The following is a 21,078-nucleotide window of genomic DNA, read 5'->3' as shown; positions in this document are numbered from 1 at the left end:
TAGTCTCTAGGATCCTGGCCATTAAGCAGTCTGATCAGGAACCAAGAGAGGCCATACCTCCAATTATACAGCTGAGCCAAAGGTGGTTTGTGGGTGTGTCTCCCACATACCTAACTTTGGCTGTTTGCTTTCTTGGTAAACTTTGCCCCAAGTTTTTGGGGTCTGGCCAAAGGCACAGCATCAATTTTGGGGTATCTGGAAGTCTGAAGGCTCCATCAGGCTGCTGGTGCACGCACCTCACAGGTACAGATTGCTGGCAGCACACCATACCCCCAACAGAAATTCTTATTGATTAGTTCTTTAACTATTGTTGCTTCATCACATTTGCCTTCTTGTTCTTTAGGGACTCGAGTGGTTCTTCTGTTGTTCCTCTTGAACTCATACCATAGTTCAGCACTATGCCGTTCATTTCTTTTCAAACGGTTTTCCAATTTTACTTGTTTCTTAGCAGTTTCATCCTTCTTCTATTGGAGCTTCTTGATTTTTTGCTTAGCTTCTGCTATTCTGCTGTTCAGAGCGTCTCTATTTTATATCACATACCATGTTCTGTCATTTCCGATTGTAGTCATTTTCACAATTTAACTCATACTCTCGTGCTTTGCTGACTACATGTGCCACTATTTCTTTGAGCTAATTAAACACCCTCATTATGGTGTCACTGAAGTCATTGTCTGAGGATTTACTGATTTGGTTGATGTCGTTTATGTCTGCAGTGATATTTCCCCACTCCTAATTCCTTGGTCTTCTTTGTATTTGCCCCATTCGTTTTCTAGTTTCTACTGTGTTGGGGGGTGACTCTTTGTAGTCAGGCCCTGTGGGAAATGCTGAGGTATTAGGCTGGGGTTGCTCTCTTTCTTCTCCGCCTGCATTCACCAGATGACAGGAAGTATAACTCTGAGAAGCCTGCAATTTGTTGAGAAGATCTGTTGCAGGGTTGTGTATGTGGCTGAGTGCTTCAGGAGCTGTAGTGTGGGGCCCTTAATATGGTGCCTGTTGGCTAGAGGCTGCTGGAACCCAGCTGGAAGGGAAGGGCTCTCTCTCTCATTGCAGAGTAAGCCAAGTGATATCAGCTGGAGACCAGCCTCCCCTGGAGTGGCCTGTAACAGAAATATTTAAAGATGTAAGATAGCTTGCTTAAGTTCACATAGTAATTTGTGAAGCCAAGATTTGAACTAAGACGATCAATCTCCAGGACATAAACTTTTAGTTACACTTGCCATAACACTGCTTAATAATAATAACCGAAAATTCAGATGTCTCTGCAGCAGTTCTGTTTTTCCTGGATATCATAGCTGATGAAGGAATGGGGTACAGAGGAACTTTTTGGAGAGTATAATGAGATAGTGGGTTCTGGTGTGAGTCTATTAGGAACTCTGTGGTAACTGACAGTTCACTTAATTGTCCAGCAGTTCCAGTTCTATCAATGACTACCTGGTGGAGTCATTATGAGAAATGGATTCTTAGGTAAATCATACAGGATTGAGCTTAAAAATCTATAGTCGTATTTACCTTTTATATAGCATATGTATTGGTATATGGCTGTTTTATTATTATTTTTACTGTTAAAGTAATTAAAGTATTATTTTTACTGTTAAAGTAATTGAGTTGTTCATTTTCAATATTTTATTTGCTTTTTGATAGTTTTTAGAAGGACAGTTTCTCTTTGGAATGATGCCTATATTCCTGATATGTTACTTGAATCCCTTATTAGTTCTAATAGTTAAAAAAATTAATCCTTGGGTTCTCAAATAATGAATTATGAGTTTCTCTACAGTCCTTTGTTGCTGTTTTATTTTTTCTGTGTAGAGCACAGATGTAAGGTATTTAAAAACCTTCCCCAGTAGTGTTTGTGAATGTGTCTAAAAGTTACTAATTTATATATTTATGCATGTGGATCAGTGATATAGCTCACCAAATATATTGATATATTTGAGCAGTTTACAAAAAAGATACTTCCTGTTTAACGATTTTTTACTAATTTAGTGTTTAATATTAAAAAAGGAGTTTTTAAACATTAATTTATTTAAAATAATTGATATGTAAAGGACAGGATGAATTATGGTGTAATCTCCCCAATTTTCTTTCTGCTGTTTCCCCCTTCTGTATTTGAGCTAGTGAAAGTTTATTCTGTTTGTAGTAAGTTATTTTTTCCTTGTAGTACTTAAGGGTTTTCATGAATATTCATGTTCTTCTTCTGTACATTTTAGTGTATTTGATGAATGGATAGTGTATATCTAAAAATGTTGGTATTCATTTGAAATGAAATTTTCAATTCAAATATTTGAAAGGGAAATTTCAAGAGCACTCTATATTTATGTGCAGGAAGCAGGAGTATGTAAGCTACGTTGTGGTGTTTCTTAATTTGGATTCATTCGATGGCTACTTGACTTGCCTGCGGGAGGACTCTCTGCTCTTATAGTTCCTGTCACTGGTAAGTTGTAAGATGCGTTTTTGTACAATAATGTCTCTTAGTATAGTGAAACAAGAGATGTGTTCTGTGAAAATGTTAGGCATCATTTTTCTAAATTATTTAATTACTATATGATAAATAAAAGAAGACCCATCACTTGAGCCCTAACAGTCACAAATCACAAATCATCCTGTTATTCGTCGATTGCCTCGAGCAGGCCCCAGTAACGTCTCCTTCATCCTAGCCCTGAGATTATATTCAAGGCTCTTTAGGAGAATGAGACCCATCATTGTTACTGGTATTTGGCATATTGGGTACGCCACGCGGAGTTTGCCAGACTCTGCCGTAACTTATTAACACTAGGAGCCCTAACAGTAACACTGTGAAATGTACTTAGTGCCCCTTGTCCCAAGCTTTGTATTGGGCATGACCAACAGAGGGAGGACTGCACTTCAAGACTGTCAGTGGCTCTGAAGCCGTGCAGTAAAACCATGCACCATGTGAAGTGTTTGTGAAGTGTTTATCTGCCGTGGATCATGACCTTCTTGTCCTGTTGTAGAATAACACTGCCACAGGGAGCTCAGGTTTATTGGGTTACACCCATCACAGTGCTCCCAAGTCACTCCTATTCCTCTATTTATCTATAAACTCTTCTCCCGAGCCAGTTAATCACCTTTTCTCCCTAATCAGGTTCTGTTAGCTTGTAAGATCAGATCCTTCTAAGGACACTGAACTTGTAAATTATGTCTTTTGCATAGTTTACCTTAAAGCAATGTCCTTTCTGTATGGACACAGGAAGACAGTTAATATTATACTTTGTAACTTGGAAGTTGATTGACTCCGAATAATATTTACTGCTGGGCATCTGCTTTCTTGACTCAGTTGCCCTTAGTTCCTAGCACCCCAAAAGCAGGGTCCCGACGAGGGACTGAATGGATCCAGGGCAAGCTGTGAGCTACCCTGGCATCAAAATGGGCCAGGCCAAAGTGCCACGATACTCAACTATAAGTTGAGGGCATGATCATGGACAAATGCTGTCATGATCCAAAAGTAAGTAACGATGAGACTAGGACCCTGCTGGGGCTAGGAAGACTAACCTGGCCTGAGGACTGTAATATATATATAGGGCTGGAGCGATAGCACAGCGGTAGGGCGTTTGCCTTGCATGCAGCCAACATGGCCGACCCGAGTTCAACTCCTCCGCCCCTCTCGGGGAGCCCGGCAAGCTACCGAGAGTATCTCGCCCGCAAAGCAGGGCCTGGCAAGCTCCCCGTGACGTATTCGATATGCCAAACACAGTAACAACAAAGTCTCCAGTGGAGACGTTACTGGGCCCACTCGAGTAAATCGATGATCAACGGGAGGGCCTTTACTTTAATATATATATATATATATATATATATATATATCTTGAGATTTCCTCAGGAAGAACCAAAGTTTATCTCTTACTGTGCTCATGCAGAATGACATTGCTAGAAATATTAGAAGTAGACTTACTACAACTATTTAACTAGATTACTAGCTGAGGAAAGAACACACCCTTGTTGGGATCCCACCCTTGAGCAGATCTCCTAGTGATCTGAAATAAATCTCTTTAGATGAGATTTAATTCTTGAGCTAATTTCCTCGAGGAGTGGTCTTACCTCTCTTTGCTAATTTGTTAATGTTCAACCCACCTTTGTGTCACCACCCTACGTGATTGCTCTATAAACTAAGACTGTAAGCTCGAAGGGGGCTGGGGCTCGAGAGAGCAGAGACTGAGGCTCAGGCTGAGGCTCGGGCAGAGGCTCAATATTGGAATAAACTACAATTGATACCGAACAGCCTGGCCCTCGTTCATTGCTTTGCCTGCCCATCGCCATCGACCTCCCTGGGGTGGGGGAAACGGCTCGAGATTACCGAATGCAGGTGGCGGGAGAGATAGGGCGCTGGACCTTCAGAAAACACACGCCCTGTGACTGTGCAAATCAAATAATACTTAGGAAATTCATAGAAATTAGGAGTTGCATGTAAATTTAAATGTGAATTTATGAAGATGCAGCAAGCTATCAAACTTAGTAACTTTCAACTATTCCTAGGAAATTGTTTTAAATAGTAAATTGAAACAGACCAAGAGGGCTAGAAGCCTTGCAGTTTAGAAGGGGGAGGAACAAAGGAGACTTAGTAAAAATAGATCTTAAATAGCTCAAAGGGCTGGAGCTTATACTTTTCATGCAAAGGAGGCTCCACATTTGATAGATTCCTGGCACTTCATGGTCCCTAGAACATAGCCGAGCAGCATGGCAAAAGCTGTACCATATTGCTGCGCCTAACTCGAGTTCAGGTGCTGGCTGCTTGGAGGCTAAATAGTCAGAGATAAGAGTTGGTATAAGAGACATTTATTCAGGTTCTGTCAATCGTAGAAGATGGTGGAGTCATTGTCCTCAGATTCAGGTAATTGTTCATGTGGAACTGATGGGAAAGTAAGTTAGTAGAAAATTGTGGAAAAGTGGGTCAGTAGTCAGCAAGGAGTCTGATAAGTGCTAGGATTCTTTTTGGGGAGCCCGCTGTTGTCTCTGCTCCAAGGAGTGAGTAGTCTTTGGGCACTAGAAGCTTCAGAAGACTCGCAGAACACCTGGTGTTTGCTCTTTCTCCCTTCATCCGTCACTGGAAATGGTTCAACATTAAACACACAGTGTTTGAGAAAATCTTTTAAGATTGGGAGCAGGACAACAGCATGTGGCATTAAGTATGACACTCACTAATGGTGGATATGGTTGCCTACTAGATTTAGAAAGGCTTTTAAACATATAGCAATTAACTACCCAAACCTGACTTTTATTGATTTTTTTCTGATCATTTGCCATTCTTTTAAGATTTTTTTTGACTAAATAATATAAAATAGACTTGTTATATACCTGCCATGGGGGCAAAAAAGTTTTATTTATTACAGGGAAGATATAATGATTACTGCAATAAGATGCAGGTACAAAATAAAATTTAAGGCAATATATTTTAGATGCCAGAGTTGAACACTTAATTATGTAAATAAAAATAGGCAGTATACTGTATTGTATTAAATGATCTTATTTATGTAGTTTAAATCATACAACAATCAACAAATTGACTTTCCTTGATTTATTTTCTGATAATTCCATTTGCCATTCTTTGAATTTTATTGGAGCAAGCAGTATGAAATGAATTTGTCCCTGCCCCTGCACAGATTAGATGTGATGCTTTGTTAGTAACTATCAGAGGCTAGTTTTATTTTGGGGGGAATTAGAGGGGTTCTTTAAAGAGGTGTTCAAGATGCATGGAGACCTCTTCAATAATTTTTGCCCAACTGGGCCTGCAGTTCAACATTTATCCTGAAGACACAGTGCTACTTGGACTGAATGGTGCCAGGGATTACCCGGGACACCCTGTGATGCTCAGGGTCTGCAGTGCTTCACTGAGTGCTGAGGGACCATGGATGCTGGGGATACAACCAGGGTTGGCCACATGCAAGACAAGCACTTAACCCCTGGACTGACTTTCCAAAGCCTAGGATATGCATGTAAAGGTAAAAGGTAAAGGCCCTCCCGTTGTTCATCAATTTGCTCGAGCGGTCCCAGTATCGTCTCCATTGGAGATTTTGTTGTTACTGTGTTTGGCATATCGAATACATCATGGGTGGCTTGCCAGGCTCTGCCATGTGGGCGAGATACTCTCAGTAGCTTGCCGGGCTCTCCGAGAGGGGCGGAGGAATCGAACTCGGGTCGGCCATGTTGGCTGCGTGCAAGGCAAACGCCCTACCGCTGTGCTATCACTCCAGCCCTAATATAAATATATTATATATCTATATTGTTACTGTGGTGACTGGAGTGATCGCACAGCGGTGCAGCCAGCCTGGCTGAGCCGGATTCGACTCCTACCCTGTGCCTGACTGTCCCCACCAGGGCCCAACAGCTGAAGACCTCCAGGCCCCAGCCAAGGCCATGCTGGGACCACTCTCCACACACTTGGATGAGCCTCACGCATAAAAGAACTGGCAGAGGAACCCAGGTGTATGGGACCCGGGGCTGAGATCTCCAAGCCTGCACTGTTTGGGACTGGACCTGCCAGTAGCTAGACAGTTACACCCACCAACTGCAGTGTAAACCCAACAACAGCCAGGATCCAGAGATTATCACACTCAGCTCCCGGAAGTGCGTGACCACATGCGGCCGTGCAACATCTTATGATCTCATTCCTACTTTGGACAAATTGGCAGGCTACTGAATGAAACCTGCCCACATGGCAGAGTCTGGCAAACTCCCTGTGGTATACCCAATATGCCAGATACCAGTAACAGTGATGGGTCTCATTCTCCTAACCCTGAAAGAGCCTTGAATATGGCACTTAAAAAAAAAAAATCTCAGGGCTAGGATGAAGGAGACGTTAATGGGGCCTGCTCGAGGCAATTGACGAACAATAGGATGGTCGTGATCGTGATATATATATATATATATATATATATATATATATATATATGGCTGGAGTGATAGCACAGTGGTAGGGTGTTTGCCCTGCATGCAGCTGGCCTGGCTGATGCGGGTTCGATTCCTCTGCCCCTCTTTGAGAGCCCAGCAAGCTACCGAGAGTATCTTGATATGCCAAACACAGTAACAACAAGTCTCACAATGGAGACGTTACTGGGCCCACTCGAGCAAATGGATGAACAACGGGAGGACAGTGCTACAATTGTTAGTGTGTTTGGCATATCAAATATGTCACGGGTAGCTTGCAGGACTTTGCCATACGGGCGAGATATTCTCGGTAGCATAGCAGGTAGGGCGTTTGCCTTGCATGTGGCCAACCCGGGTTCAATTGACCCGGGTTCAATTCCTCCACCCCTCTCGGAGAGCCTGACAAGCTACCGAGAGTATCTCACCTGCACTGCAAAGCCTGGGAAGCTCCTGTGGCATATTCAGTATGCCAAACACAGTAACAACAAGTCTCACAATGGAGACATTACTGGGCCCACTTGAGCAAATTGATGAGCACGGGAGGACAGTGCTACAGTGCTATATATATATTATATATATATAATATATATTATATATAGTGTGTTTATATATACATACATATATGTGTGTGTGTTTATTTCTGGTTTTTGGAATTTTACATACCTGGAATTTTACATACATGGCTGGAGCGATAGCACAGCGGGTAGGGCGTTCGCCTTACAAGCGGCCAACATGGCCGACCCGAGTTCGATTCCTCCGCCCCTCTCGGAGAGCCCGGCAAGCTACCGAGAGTATTCGATATGCCAAACACAGTAACAACAAAGTCTCCAATGGAGACGTTACTGGGCCCGCTGGAGCAAATCGACGATCAACGGGAGGGCCTTTACCTTTACCTTTACATACCTGGTAGTTCTCAGGGACTACTTCTGGCTCTGTGCTCATGGGTTTCTCCTGGAAGTGCTCAGGACCCATATGCAGCATCAGGGTTCAAACTTGGGTTGGTCACATGTGAGATAAGGGTCTTAACTCCTGTACTATTAATTTTCTTATCTTCAGTGGAAGTCAGGAAGGCCCTGTCTTAAACTTGTGAATTCTCATATGCATAAGTCAAGAAACACTTTATATATTATGCCTTGTTCATAATATTCACTTAGGAGTGTGCACTTAACAGTACTAATTAGCATTGGTATTCATTGCATTTTCCTTTTCTGTATTTGCATTGTTTCTAATTTTTTATGTTCAAAGACAATAATTGCTATCTAATAAAATGGTGATTATTATTAATAAACAAGGCATTGAGAAGACATATCATTTTCCAGATTTTCTTTTGAGATAATTTTATTCATGTTGTTTTCATGAATAACTTAAACTTTTATTACATTTTTAATAATTGACTGGAGCGATAGCACAGCGTGTAGTGTGTTTGCCTTGCATGCGGCTGACCCGACTGTCCCGGGTTCAATTCCTCCTCCCTGCTCGGAAAGCCCACCAAGCTACCTAGAATATCTTGCCCACACGGCAAAGCCTGGCAAGCTACCCGTGACGTATTTGATATGCCAAACACAGTAACAACAAAGTCTCACAATGGAGACATTACTGGGCCCACTCGTGCAAATCGACGAACAACAGGAGACAGTGCTATGGTGCTACATTTTTATAATGAAACATATAGAAAATATAGGCAAAAAGAATGAACAGGTACCAGAGAGATTGTACAGTGAGATAGGGCGTTTGCCTTGGACCTAGCTGGTGGGGGCTTCATATTCAGCACCACATAAGCTCCCTTGAGCATGCCATGTCTAGCTTCTGAGGGCCCCGGGAATTCCTGAATGGGTGGTTCACTGGCCAGTCTCTGTGTCCATTGCCTTTGCCTGCTCTCTGCCTCCTTCCTCTGTGTTAATTTTATAGTAAAACTGTCATTGGCGTTAGCACGAGCCTGGGCCACTCACAGTGACCCCTTTTATCTCAAGATAACTGGCATTTTCCAAATAAAGTAACATTCTTAATCCCATGAGTTAGGATGTGAACATACATTTTGAGGATGGGAAACCATTCCTGTTACTAAAGACAGTAAGCAGGGCGATCTTATAGAAGCAAAAACAAACTGAGTAGGACCTCACTTGGAGGATCTTGGAAATGCCAACTTGATACTGAAATAGTAGACTCTGTAAATATAGCAATATAGCGGTTGTTATTTTTGATGCACTTTGTTGTGCCAGGCATTGTTCTGGGTAGCTTTACAACTTTACAGATACCATCTAACTTTACAAGTACCATCTCAGCTGGTCATAGCCAAATCTATGAGAAGGAAACTATTATAGTTTTGTACTTTATAGTTGAAAAAAAATGAGTAAGTTCTGAGAAGTTAACTTCTTAGAAGTTAAGGATTTGCTTTAGGCCACATGGGCAGTAGGTGGAAGAGTGTTTTATACGCACGTTAGCCTCTACCGCTGCATTGGTAAATATGACTGTTAAACTAATTAGCAGAAGGGATTCACTAGGGACTCATTACCAATTCAGTGTCTCTTGTGACCTGTCCCAGTAAAGGCAAGGGAGTTACCAGCATGATGAGTTCGAGAATAGGTTCAGAACCGCCTGCTGTGAGCTGTCTGTGTAAAGGGCTAATAGTAACCAAAAAATCCCAAACCAAAAATTAGCTAACTTTCAAAAATTTTTCTCATAATTGCCAAGCTACCAAGAAATTAATCAAATTCCACTAGACTTTAACATTCGTTTAGGAATAGCAAATATATTTCATTGGGGGAGGGCTGTAAGCCACTGTGGAAAGGAGTGTCTGATTTACTCTCTCTCTCAATCTCCCTCTCTACCCTCTCTCCATCCTCCTCTCTCTCCCTCCTTTTCCCCTTCTTCCCTCAGCTCCTGTGCACTGAAGTCAGTATTGCTTGTTTGCCTGTCACTGCCTCTGTCGTTCCGTGGAGGGAGAGCTACCCAGAAGAGCGGGCGCCCCTTTTTCTGTTTGCAGCCCGTGCAGCAATCTGACCTTCCACTTGGAGGGTCGGATTAATCTGTCACTAAGAATCTGCCGTGGGTCTGGGCCTGCTCCTGGACTCCCACACACAATTGTGAAAGCATGAGAAACTATGCCTTTTGTATGTGAATCTCTCCTCAAATTTTAATTTTTGAATTATAGAAAGTTAAAATATGTGTGAATTCATGAAGTTCCTGACTTTTTTTCTTTGGAATAAGGTTTTGATTATGTAGCTTCCAAAACTATTGATGGCAGATATATTTCCATTAGGTGTTAATATGCTAAGAGTAACTTAATTACACACACATACAAACACATTGAAGTTCTGATCGTGTGTGTGTGTGTGTGTGTGTGTGTGTGTGTGTTTTAGAGGCAACACCTGGCAGTGCTCAGGGCTTACTTGTGGCTCTGTACTAAGAGTTCCCTTCTGGTGGGCTCAGGGGTGCTGAGGATCTAACCCAGGTCAGCTGAATGCATGGCAAAGCCTATTCGCTGTACTATTACTCTGGCCCTTTGGTCTGCTTTTTTCTAGTTGTATTTCATATTTCCATAAATCTGATATTTCTTTAGGTCTTGCTCAAGATTTGAATGAACATTTAAAAATTTAGGGAACAAGTGGAGTTCATGCCCAATTCAATCAGTTAATCAGTGGCTGAATAAATAGCAGTACTCCTACATAAAAAAAAAATTTAGGGAACATGCTTTCAGAAAACTCAACATCTGATTACCAGATTCTGGTGATTCCTAAGAGTTCTGCAGATATGAGCTCATAAAATAATGAATGAAATAGATTATACCAGACGTATAAGTTACAATGAAGGAAAATGATGTGTTTTTTGCTAGTGTAGTTGGACCGTTTAAGCTGTAATTTTGAATGTTCCCTATGAATAACAAACTATCAGGCTTGAAAGCATTTCTTATAGAATCTTTCTTAAAGGATCCTCATATCTCTTTTGTCAGTACTGCAGGAGACATTTTTCACTTAGAAGACACTGTTGGGTAATAAAATTTTTTTATTGTATTTCATCTGAGAGCCTGGCAAGCTACCAAGAGTATCTCGCCCTCATGGCAAAGCCTGGCAAGCTACCTGTGAGGTATTTGATATGCCAAACACAGTAACTGTCACAATGGAGATGTTACTGGGCCCGGTCGAGCAAGTCGATGAACAATGGGAGGACAGTGACAGTGACAGTATTTCGTCTGAAACCTTTTGAGATTAGTTTAATGTTGTTTGTGTGTTATGAGGGCTGAAGCGATAGCACAGAGGTAGGCTGTTTGTTTTGTGAGCTGCCAGCCCAGCCAAGCCGGTTCTATTCCTTCGCCCCTCTCGGAGAGCCTGGCCAGCTACCGAGAGTATTTAAATATGCCACACACAGTAACAAGAAGTCTCACAATGGAGACGTTACTGGGCCTGCTCGAGCAAATCGATGAACAATGGGAGGACAGACAGACAGACAGTGTGTTATGAGCTTTAAGTTCAGATACAATTATCTGAACTTAAAGCTCATAACACACAAACAACTCTAATGCAAGAGTTTTACAGTAACTGAGCGCTATTTTGAAACAAACAAACAGATAACTCAGTATTTCTGCCTTTGGACTATAAAGGCACTCTGTGGTATTTTTTTTTTGTTGTTGTTGTTTTGGTAACTCATAATATATATGTTTAGCATAAAACATATCACAAGATCAAATTATATTCATGTATTTATTAAGCAAATATGTGTTATTGAACATGGTGTGTTACTTAGTATTCCATATCATTTTTATAAATTCTTTATATTTGAGTGAAAAATAATCCAAGAAGGCCTGAAGCTTTTAGGGTTCAACCCTTCCTCATTATTATTATTTCCCTTCCACAGTTTCAGAATTCTCTTAATTGGCACAGATCCCTGTAGGGAACCAATGTGACAATTAGAATTCTGCCCTCATTCTGAGAGACTCACAGGAATATATGGTGTTGAGAAATACTCTGGTTTTCTGGGTAGCATTAAAAAAAATCATTGGTTACAGCATGAACATGTTCTGTGGAAAGTCAAGTGTGCAGTGAAATGGGTAAACCTTGGACGGAATTGATCTGCCCCTTAAGGACACAGATAAGATGCTTTTTCCATCTACCCACGCTGATGATTTGCTCTTGTCAGATTCCTCACTGTGCCTTTAAGCACTGACACTTTGTTCCCTAACTTGACCCCCTTTCAGACTGTTGTTGTCCTATAGTCACAATAGTTTTGGTATCTGAGGAAGATTTTAGAACTCCCACAGGTTACAGTCATAGGTTGTCTGAGGATTTTATGTATCTTGATTCTGTGAATTTAATCTGAAACTAGGGGTATGTGAGAAAAAATAAAATACAGGAAACCTCATCTTTCAGATGTAAACACCTGCAGAACAGCATTCCTCTTATGCCTGCCCATCTGGGAACAGGCCTGTGACCAGTCAGGCATGGAGTGGAGTCACCTTATCTGATGAAGAAAGTCATAAATCCCGGGACTCAGGAAGACACATGCCTTCTTCTCTCTGTGGTTGGGTAGAATTTGGGTGAACAGAGCCAGGGAGAGGTCAAGACCCAGGACAGAGCCAGAGGGATAGTGCACATACGGTCCACCACCAGGAGTCACCACTGAGTATGGAGCCAGAAGGAAGTGCTGACCATCACTTGGTGTGGCCCAAACCCTACAAAAATCTAGGATGACATAAAAATAGTTCCTGTGTAGCCCTACCTGAAGGGAAGATTATAATTTTTTTAATATATTCAATAGCCAGAGGAAAATAAAATGCCACTTTTCATGACTCTGTCGGGAAGAGAGTCTGGTTTGTGGAGAGCAAGGTTGCTCATTTAGGGACACTTGATATGTTTTCCATATGGGTTGCACCTGAGGGATGTTCCCTCCTAATAATGTGTTAGGAGAACAGTCTGATTGAATCAAGCTGCTGAGATTGTGGATGGCTTACTTTTACTTTAGATAAATTTTGGTAAGTAGAATTTCAGGTAATATAGGGAAAGTATTATAAATTTTCTACTGCCTTAGGAAGGGACTTATCTCCCAGTGCCCACAGAGTCCCAGTGTGTGAGCGCTCATCCTTGCCATGGGATGATCTGTGGAAATCTCTCAGGAGTAGGCTGGAAACCTGTCACTCTGGGTTTCTTGGAACTGGTAAGTGGTTTCAGTTTAGTGTTCCTCCTAGCCAACTTCTCCAGATGCTCTTCACTCCTTAGTTTCTGAAGCTATGCTCCTCCTTGCAGGCCGTGTCTTTGTTCTGGTCCTGTTGGTGTGATTCGAAGATGTCTTTAGTTCCTTCTCTGCATGCTCAGTCTTCTCCCGTCTCAGCTTAGACACATTTATATATGGATAATGCTGTATGTTACCTGTGGGTTATAAGCACAGAGGAAATATTTTAAATAGTTGATGTTCTTCCCCATAACAACTGAAATGGAATGTATTAAATTTCCAGTGATCATCAGATTTTTCTATATTTAAGGGGAAGAATACTGAGCGATAGCACAGCGGTAGGGCGTTTGCCTTGCACGCAGCCAACATGGCCGACCCGAGTTCGATTCCTCCGCCCCTCTCGGAGAGCCCGGCAAGCTACCGAGAGTATCTCGCCCGCACGGCAGAGCCTGGCAAGCTCCCTGTGACGTATTTGATACGCCAAACACAGTAACAACAAAGTCTCCAATGGAGACGTTACTGGGCCCGCTCTAGCAAATCGATGATCAACGGGAGGGCCTTTACTTTACTAAGGGGAAGAAAAGTAGTACAAGTGGTTATGGGACTTGCCTTGCATGCAGTCCACCCTGGATTAGTACGCTGCACTCTATTTGGTCTCCTGAACACCTCAAGGAGTGACCCCTGTGCACAGAAATAGGAGTAGTCCTCAAGCACCACTGCGTGAGGTCCAAAATCCCCCTCCCCCAATTTGAATATCCTATTTGATGAAAGGAAATAAATTATATGTGTAAATAAAGGTGGTGGTAGTGATGAAATAAACCATCTCTCAAGTAAGAATTCAAACAGAAAAAGGAACCTGTGAGTTTCACTATCCCCTATTCCTGATTTCTTGAAATTTCCTCACACTGTGTTATGAACATTTTCAAACATTCAGGAAGGTAAGAATTTTGTTGTGAATATGCTAATTATTACATTTTTGGGGGGTCTGTATCTGGAGGTGCTCGGGACTGTTCCTGGTTCTGTGTTTAGGAGTGACCCCCAGTTGTTCTTGGAAAACAGCATGTGGTGATTTGAGCTGGGATTGTATCTGTGTCCATTTTTCTGTTTACATCTCTGATGCTTTAGATATTTTGAGAATTGGGGGCTCTAGTGCAGAAATTCTGTAAGTTTGTCTAAAGGCCATCTCTAATTTCTGATCACCTGGCAGTGCCTGTTAAGACAAATCTTCCAGAGACTTACCACTACATCTTCCAGATTAACATTTTGAAGAAAGGAGTTGCAGAATTTTCATTTTAAACAAAATTTTCTGTCTTCTTAATGCACATTAAAACTTGGGAACCAATTAGTGCTTCAAGGTCAGAGCCTTCTGAAATTGTATGCAGATATTTTTGTGACTCACATACAAACAGTTTTCCATGGCAGTCAAAATTATTTGAACTGCTACATTCAAAAATAGAACTCTTGGGCCATGAAAGAATGAATGATTGTGTATTGACTGGCCCAGCTTCCAGGAGAAATGATATCAGACAGATGTAATGGCTCGGAAGGGGAGTACCGACACTCAGTGCATTGGCAATGAGGGTTTTCAGAATCCCAAGTTCCTATTCTTGTCACCTCTGCCACAACCTTTCACTACTGAACAACTTGCTTCTACTACCAGAAACAGTCTGAGTGGGCTAATTCTTTTTATTTTAATTTTATTACTGAAACACCATGAGGTACAGTTGTAGACTTATAAATTTTGTGCTTGGGTTTCAGTTATACAATGATTGAATATCCATCCCTCCACCAGTGCCCATTCTCCACCACCAGTGATCCCAGTATTCCTCCCACCCCCCGTCCCTCTCATCCTACCCTGCCTCTGTGGCAGGGCATTCCCCCTTGTTCTCTCTCTCCTTTTGGGTGCTGTGGTTTGCAAAAGAGGAATTGAGTGGCATTCATGTTCTGTCTATAGTCTACTTTCAGCATGCATCTCTCATCCTGGGAGGATCCTCCCAACACCCTTTATTTGGTGCTCCCTTCTCTATCTGAGATGCCTTTTCCCTTAGCATGTGTGGCTGGTCTACAAACCATGGAGTGAACCTCCTGGTACTTATCTTGGCTATTCTTGGATGTTAGTCTCCTATTTTGTTACTTTATGTTCCCCAGATGAATGTAATCTTTCTATGTCTGTCCCTCTCTTTCTGACTCATTTCACTTAGCATGATACTTTCCATGTAGTACCACTTGTATGTAAATTTCATGACTTCATCTTTTCTAACAGTTGCATAGTACTCCATTGTGTAGATGTACCAAAGTTTCTTTAACCAGTCATCTGTTCTCCAGCACTCAGGGTTTTTTCCAGATTTTGGCTATTGTGAACAGTGCAGCAATGCAGCAATGAACATAGAAGTGCAGATGTCATTTCGACTGTACTTTTTTGCCTCTCTGGGATATATTCCCAGGAGTGATATTGCTGTGTTAAATGGGAGCTCAATTTCTAATTCTTTGAGACTCGTCCATACTGTTTTCCAAAAGGGCTGAACCAGTCATTCTACCAGCAGTGAAGGAGGGTCCCTTTCTCGCCACTTCTGCGCCAACACCGGTGGCTTTTGTTCTTTTGGATGTGGGCCAGTCTCTGTGGTGTGAAATGATATCTCATTGTTGTTTTGATCAGCATCTCCCTGATGACGTAGAGCATTTTCTCATGTGCCTTTTTGCCATTCGGATTTCTTCTTTGAGGAAGTTTCTGTTCATTTCGTCGACCCAGTTTTTGATGGGGTTGGATGTTTTCTTCTTGTGGAGTTCAACCAGTACTTTGTATATCCTTGATACCAACCCCTTGTCAGATGGGTTTTGGGCGAATGTCCTTTTTTATTCTGTAGACTTTCTTTGTATTTTGTGAGTGGGCTAGTTCTCTACCAGGCTCTCTAGAGGGTGCAAGGAGGAGTCAGGGGTTCACCCTGCCTTCCATCCAGAAGAGACTTGCCTAATTCATTCGTCTCCTAATGTAAGTGATGAGACTCACCTAATTCATTCATGACCCCAATGTATTGCTTTTTACAAAGTACACAGAGTCTGACATACCAGCTCTGACACTGCCACTTGTCAGCTTTTGGCAAGTAACTTAGTCACTCTCAATATCATCCTTACTAACACAGAAATAATTGCACCAACCTTTAATTTGGATGGATTAAACTAGTTAGAGAAATTTTTACGAAGTGGGCAGTACTGCCTTCCCCTTGGGGAGGTCCTGGGATGAGTTGTCCTCTGGTGCAAAAGGGGTGTGTGTGTGTGTGTGTGTGTGTGTGTGTGTGTCACACAATCTGACACCCTCTAGCTCACGAGCAGTAAATCCGGAGCACCACTAGGTTGGGCCCCAAATGAAAACAAAAACAATTAGGACAATCTGCAGCAGAGGTCGGTGGCCCACGGACACTCCCAGTATGTTCATAGCTCAGTGCTCAGGCCTAACAGTGCAGTGTTACTTAGTCCCGGAGATCCATGTGGCCATCGGGATTCACTTCTCAGTGCTCAGAGGCCAAGGTGCTGGAGATGGGAAGTCGGACCTTGAAGCATTCTATATCTGTGCGCTGTTGCTTTCACTGTCTCTGCCACAGAAGCCTTCTGATATATGGAAGCTCAGCCAGAACGTGGCTTAATGCTATTCACAGGAAAATAATTTAGTATACCTTCTATGTGGCTCAGGAATTTGAAAATAAACAAAGGACTTTGAAACATGAGATAAATTCTCAACTATCAAATGGCTGTATAGGTTGGCTTCCAGACAACGTTAATGATTTTGCTAGTTGAGATCAGTTGGCTTCTGTGTTAAAGCCCATCCAGTCTGCTGTGTTACTACTGGATTATCAGTGTTAGAGTTTGGAGACGTTGCGGCCACAATTTTTAACTGGGCAGTGTGGCTGGAATTAAATTTTTAACTGGATGGCAGCTTTGGAGTGTGAGCATGACTGCCAGGGCTCCCGGAAGTACAGGGAGGTGGGGGAAGTAGCCCATCCTCACTACGGAAAGCCTGAGTTTTTGGCAGGTGAATTTCTCTGGGAGGCATGGCCGCAAGACCATGGGGTCTGGCTGAAGGCGGGGCAGCAGCTTTGGAGCATGAGAGCAAGTGGCTATCAGAGCTTTGTTTGGGTGGCGCTGGCCAGCCCACCTCCAGAGTGCTCTGGATATCTCAGCCAGGAACAGGTTTTCCAGTAGATTTTGCAGCTAGTTGAGATTTATGCGTGAGTCTCTGGAGCAAGGCTACCGAGAGTATCCCGCCCGCATGGCAGAGCCTGGTAAGCTCCCTGTGGTGTATTCAGTATGCCGAAAATGTAACAAGTCTCACAATGCGGATGTTACTGGTGCCCGCTCGAGCAAATCGATGAACAGCAGGAGTACAGTGCTACATACAGTGCTACAAGTTTATTCCCATGTGCTATTTTCATTGAAATGACATTATTATCTTTTTATTTTAATACTAAATATTATTTAATACTAAATATTTAGTAGTTTGCATATCAAAATGCAATAGATTTTTGTATATTGATTTTGTAACTTTTCTTTTTATCCATTTATGATTTCTAGTAGCTTTTTAGTGGAGTTCAGGATTTTCTCTGTATAATATGTCACTTGCAGATTATGATAATTTTGTTTTTTTTCTAATTTGTGTTTTGTCCTCATATCTTTTTTATTTTTAACCAAATTGCACTGACTAGTACTTCCCTAACTATGTTAATAGTTCTGATAATAATGAACGTGTGTGTGTGTGTGTGTGTGTGTGTGTGTTTCAGAGAACCATGAGCCAAATTGAACCTGGGGCTTGAACCTGAGGTTCTGGCATGCAAAACGTGTTCTTTAGCCCTCCCCCCTTTTTTTCTTTTCTTTTTAGGTCACATTCAGCAATGCTCAGGGGTTACTCCTGGCTCTGCACTCAAGAATCACTCCTGGCAGTGCTAGGAAACCATATAGGATGCTGGGGATTGAACCTGGGTCGGCCTCATGCAAGGCAAATGCCCTACCTGCTATTGCTCTGGTCCTTTTTAGCCCTTTCATCCTCTCCTTGACCTGACATTCTTGTCTTGCTCCTAATCCCCCACCTCTATGGCACACACCGTCTTCTCCTCCTCTTTCTCTTCCTCCTCTTTCTCTTCCTCCTCCTCCTCCTCCTCCTCTTTTTCTTCCTCCTCCTCTTTCTCCTTCTTTTCCTCCTCTTGCTCCTCCTCCTTCCTTCTTCCTCCTCCATTCTTTCTTCATTTCTCTCTTTCCTTTTGGTCCTTATAGTTTTTTGCTGCTATTATGTGTAGCTGATCTGTCCAGAGATAAGAGTTGGGTATTGAAATTGCCCACTAGTCCTGTGCTGACATCAGTGTAACTCTTCAGGTATATTAGCAATTGCTTTGTAAACTTTGCTGTCCCTTTATTTAGTACCTATATGCTGATGAGTTAAATTCTCTTTCCTTATTGATCCCTTAGTCAGTATGTAATGTTCCTCCCTGTTTTTTAGTTTCTTTTACTTGAATGCTCTCGTCTGAAAGTAGGGCCATCCCTGTTTGATTGTCCTCCAGCCCTGCCCTCTGAGCCTGTGTTTATCCTGAGAGTTCAAGTATGTAACCTATAAGCAACAGAATATTGGGTTTTATTTCCTGGTCCATCTTGCTACTCTCACTTTTTCTATCATGGCAAAGGAAAATTTTATTTTATTTTTATTTGAAACTTTAAACACGATGATTTGCAAAGTTCATAACACAGTCACTTCAGGTATTCAGTATTCCAATTCCAGTCCCATCACCAGTTTGACCTTCCCTCCACCAATGTCCCAAATTACCCACCCACCATCCAGCCTGCCCTGTTAGCAGGTGTAAAATAATTTACTTTATCTTGCTTATTGTAGCATATATCTCATAGTGATGTTACTAAAGTTATTGTCTGAGAAGTTTTTGAGCTGTTTAGGTGCCTTCCGTAATATTGTTTTTTTGCTCACGTAGCTTAGTGGGCTTCTATGCAACTTTCCCATCTATTTTTTTAATGTTCCTACTGGGATGTCATCAGTACTATGAACATCAGAACTGTCACTAGGATGTTTCAGCATCCAGGTATCTCAGGTCTACAGGTTTAGTGTGGCAGTGGCTTCTCTCCAGGATTGATTGTGTGACCAGACTATTTAAATGCAAGTGAAAGTGAGTGTGGGGGGTGGGCAGAGAGGGCAGTGCTAGAACCCCTATGGGCAGGGTCTCAGCTTCAGCCGTCTGGGCCTGGAGACCTGGTCTGCCAGGTTCAGCACTACAATGGCTTCTCTCCCTACTTTGTCAATTTATGGGAGAGTTTATTTCATTTATATTTAGAGAATTATTGATATGGAAGGATTTGATGCCATGTCTATTTGTGGAGTTGGTTGCCTATATTATGTAATGTTTCCTGTTCATTGTGTCCTTTCATTGTCCTTGCCAGGGTTGGGTTAGATCCGAAACTATGTCAACTGCTGTTTTTGTTTTTAGAATATTTTTATCTCTCCTTTCACCCTAAGAGTAATCTTGCTGAATAGATGATTTTTGGTTGGGAATTCATTTTACTTGACATTTTTTGGAGGGAGGTGTGATTTCATTCTTGCTTGTTGAGTTTGCTAGAGGACTCTGCTCTAATGCTTTTTCCCTTGTGTGTGAGGTGTTACTTCTGTCTTGCAGCTGTTAGAGTCTGTCTCCGTCTTTTGTTCTTGCCATTCTGATTACATAATATCTTGTAGTTTTTTCTGCATTTACTCTCGTTGTTGGGCCTCTTGAATCATTGCTCCCATCTCGTTCTGAAGGTTGGTGAAATAACTTTCACCAATTATTTCTTCAGTTAGTTTTTCTTCTCTGTAGATCTGAAGTTTTTTCTTTCAGCATTGTTAACAGTTTTTTTATGTTATATTATCTTTACTCATTCTTTTTTCTATTTCCCCCCCCACTTTTTTTTTTGCTGGAGTTGTTTTTTTACTGTATCTTCAAGTATACTGACTTGAGTTTCTGCTTCTACCATACTGTTTATAAGACTTACTACTGCATTCTTAAGTTCCTTTGCTTCTGTTTGAATAGATCTCTTTTCTTCTTTTCCATCAGGTTCTCCTCAAATTCATTGATTCTCTGCTTGAGTGTCATTTTCAAGTCATTGAGCATTGATATGATACCTGTCCTATATACTTCTTCAGGTAGGTTACAGAAATCTGATGTCTTTGGGGATTCCCTTGGGTGTTTCTTATTCTCTGTTGGCATCTCTGTCTCCTTTCATTTTCTTTTTTCTTAAGAGCTGCATCACAGTGATGAGGGTTAAACTAAGTCTGTGCTATCTGTACCTAGACAAAAATCTTGGGTTGATGGCTAAAAATGAACAGATGTATGGAAGATTCTTCAACCTTTGCTACTACACTGACTGTGCTTATGTTCCACATTTTTTAATGGTGCTCTTTGGTGCTGTTAATCTACAGTCAGGATTACCAACTGGACTTGAATGTGTGAAGGGATGGAGCCCTGTGGTGTTGCCAGTTTGGGATTTGGAAGATAACTGGTCTGCACTAAGTCCAGGTCTGCACAAATGGGCAGAGCCAAATTCCCCTGGACCTGATGTTTCAGAGGGAGAATGGGGGCTGTGGGGTTTGGTAGGTGGGGAATGGGACTAAATTATGAAGTTTCTGACTTTAAGGCACTGTAGCACTGTAGCACTGTCCTCTTGTTGTTCATTGATTTGCTCGAGCAGGCACCAGTAACGTCTCCATTGTGAGACTTGTTACTGTTTTTGGCATATCAAATATGCCTTGGGTAGTTTGCAAGGCTTTGCCGTGTGGGTGGGATACTCTTGGTAGCTTGCCGGGCTCTCCGAGAGGGGCGGAGGAATCGAACCGGGTCAGCAGCATGCAAGGCAAATGCCCTAACTGCTGTGCTATCACTCCAGCCCGACTTTAAGCTAAAATTACTCTTTAACTGAAGAGAATTGTGAGTTCTTAGACTTCAGTTGCTTACTCTTGTTTTTTTTTTTTGTCTGTTTTTCTGGTTTTTGGTTTTTTTCTGGGCCATACCTCCAAGTGCT

At 42.0% G+C, this 21,078-nt stretch overlaps 1 protein-coding gene across 1 annotated transcript in view; it reads left to right on the top strand.

Moving 5' to 3' along the window:
• Positions 1–21,078, top strand: part of HECW1 (HECT, C2 and WW domain containing E3 ubiquitin protein ligase 1) — a 310,169-nt gene that overhangs the window by 71,580 nt on the left and 217,511 nt on the right. Inside the window, exons 2-3 of the mRNA XM_056112411.1 lie at positions 2,323–2,431; positions 20,115–20,203. Of these exons, the coding sequence (XP_055968386.1) occupies positions 20,176–20,203 (28 nt within the window). The 5' untranslated portion in view covers positions 2,323–2,431; positions 20,115–20,175. The remainder of the gene's footprint in view (positions 1–2,322; positions 2,432–20,114; positions 20,204–21,078) is intronic.

This window comes from Sorex fumeus, unplaced genomic scaffold (assembly GCF_029834395.1).
Source record: "Sorex fumeus unplaced genomic scaffold, SorFum_2.1 ptg000002l, whole genome shotgun sequence".
Taxonomy (NCBI): domain Eukaryota; kingdom Metazoa; phylum Chordata; class Mammalia; order Eulipotyphla; family Soricidae; genus Sorex; species Sorex fumeus.
The sequence above is the reverse complement of the archived record's forward strand: the minus strand, read 5'-3'. Positions and strand labels throughout refer to the sequence as shown.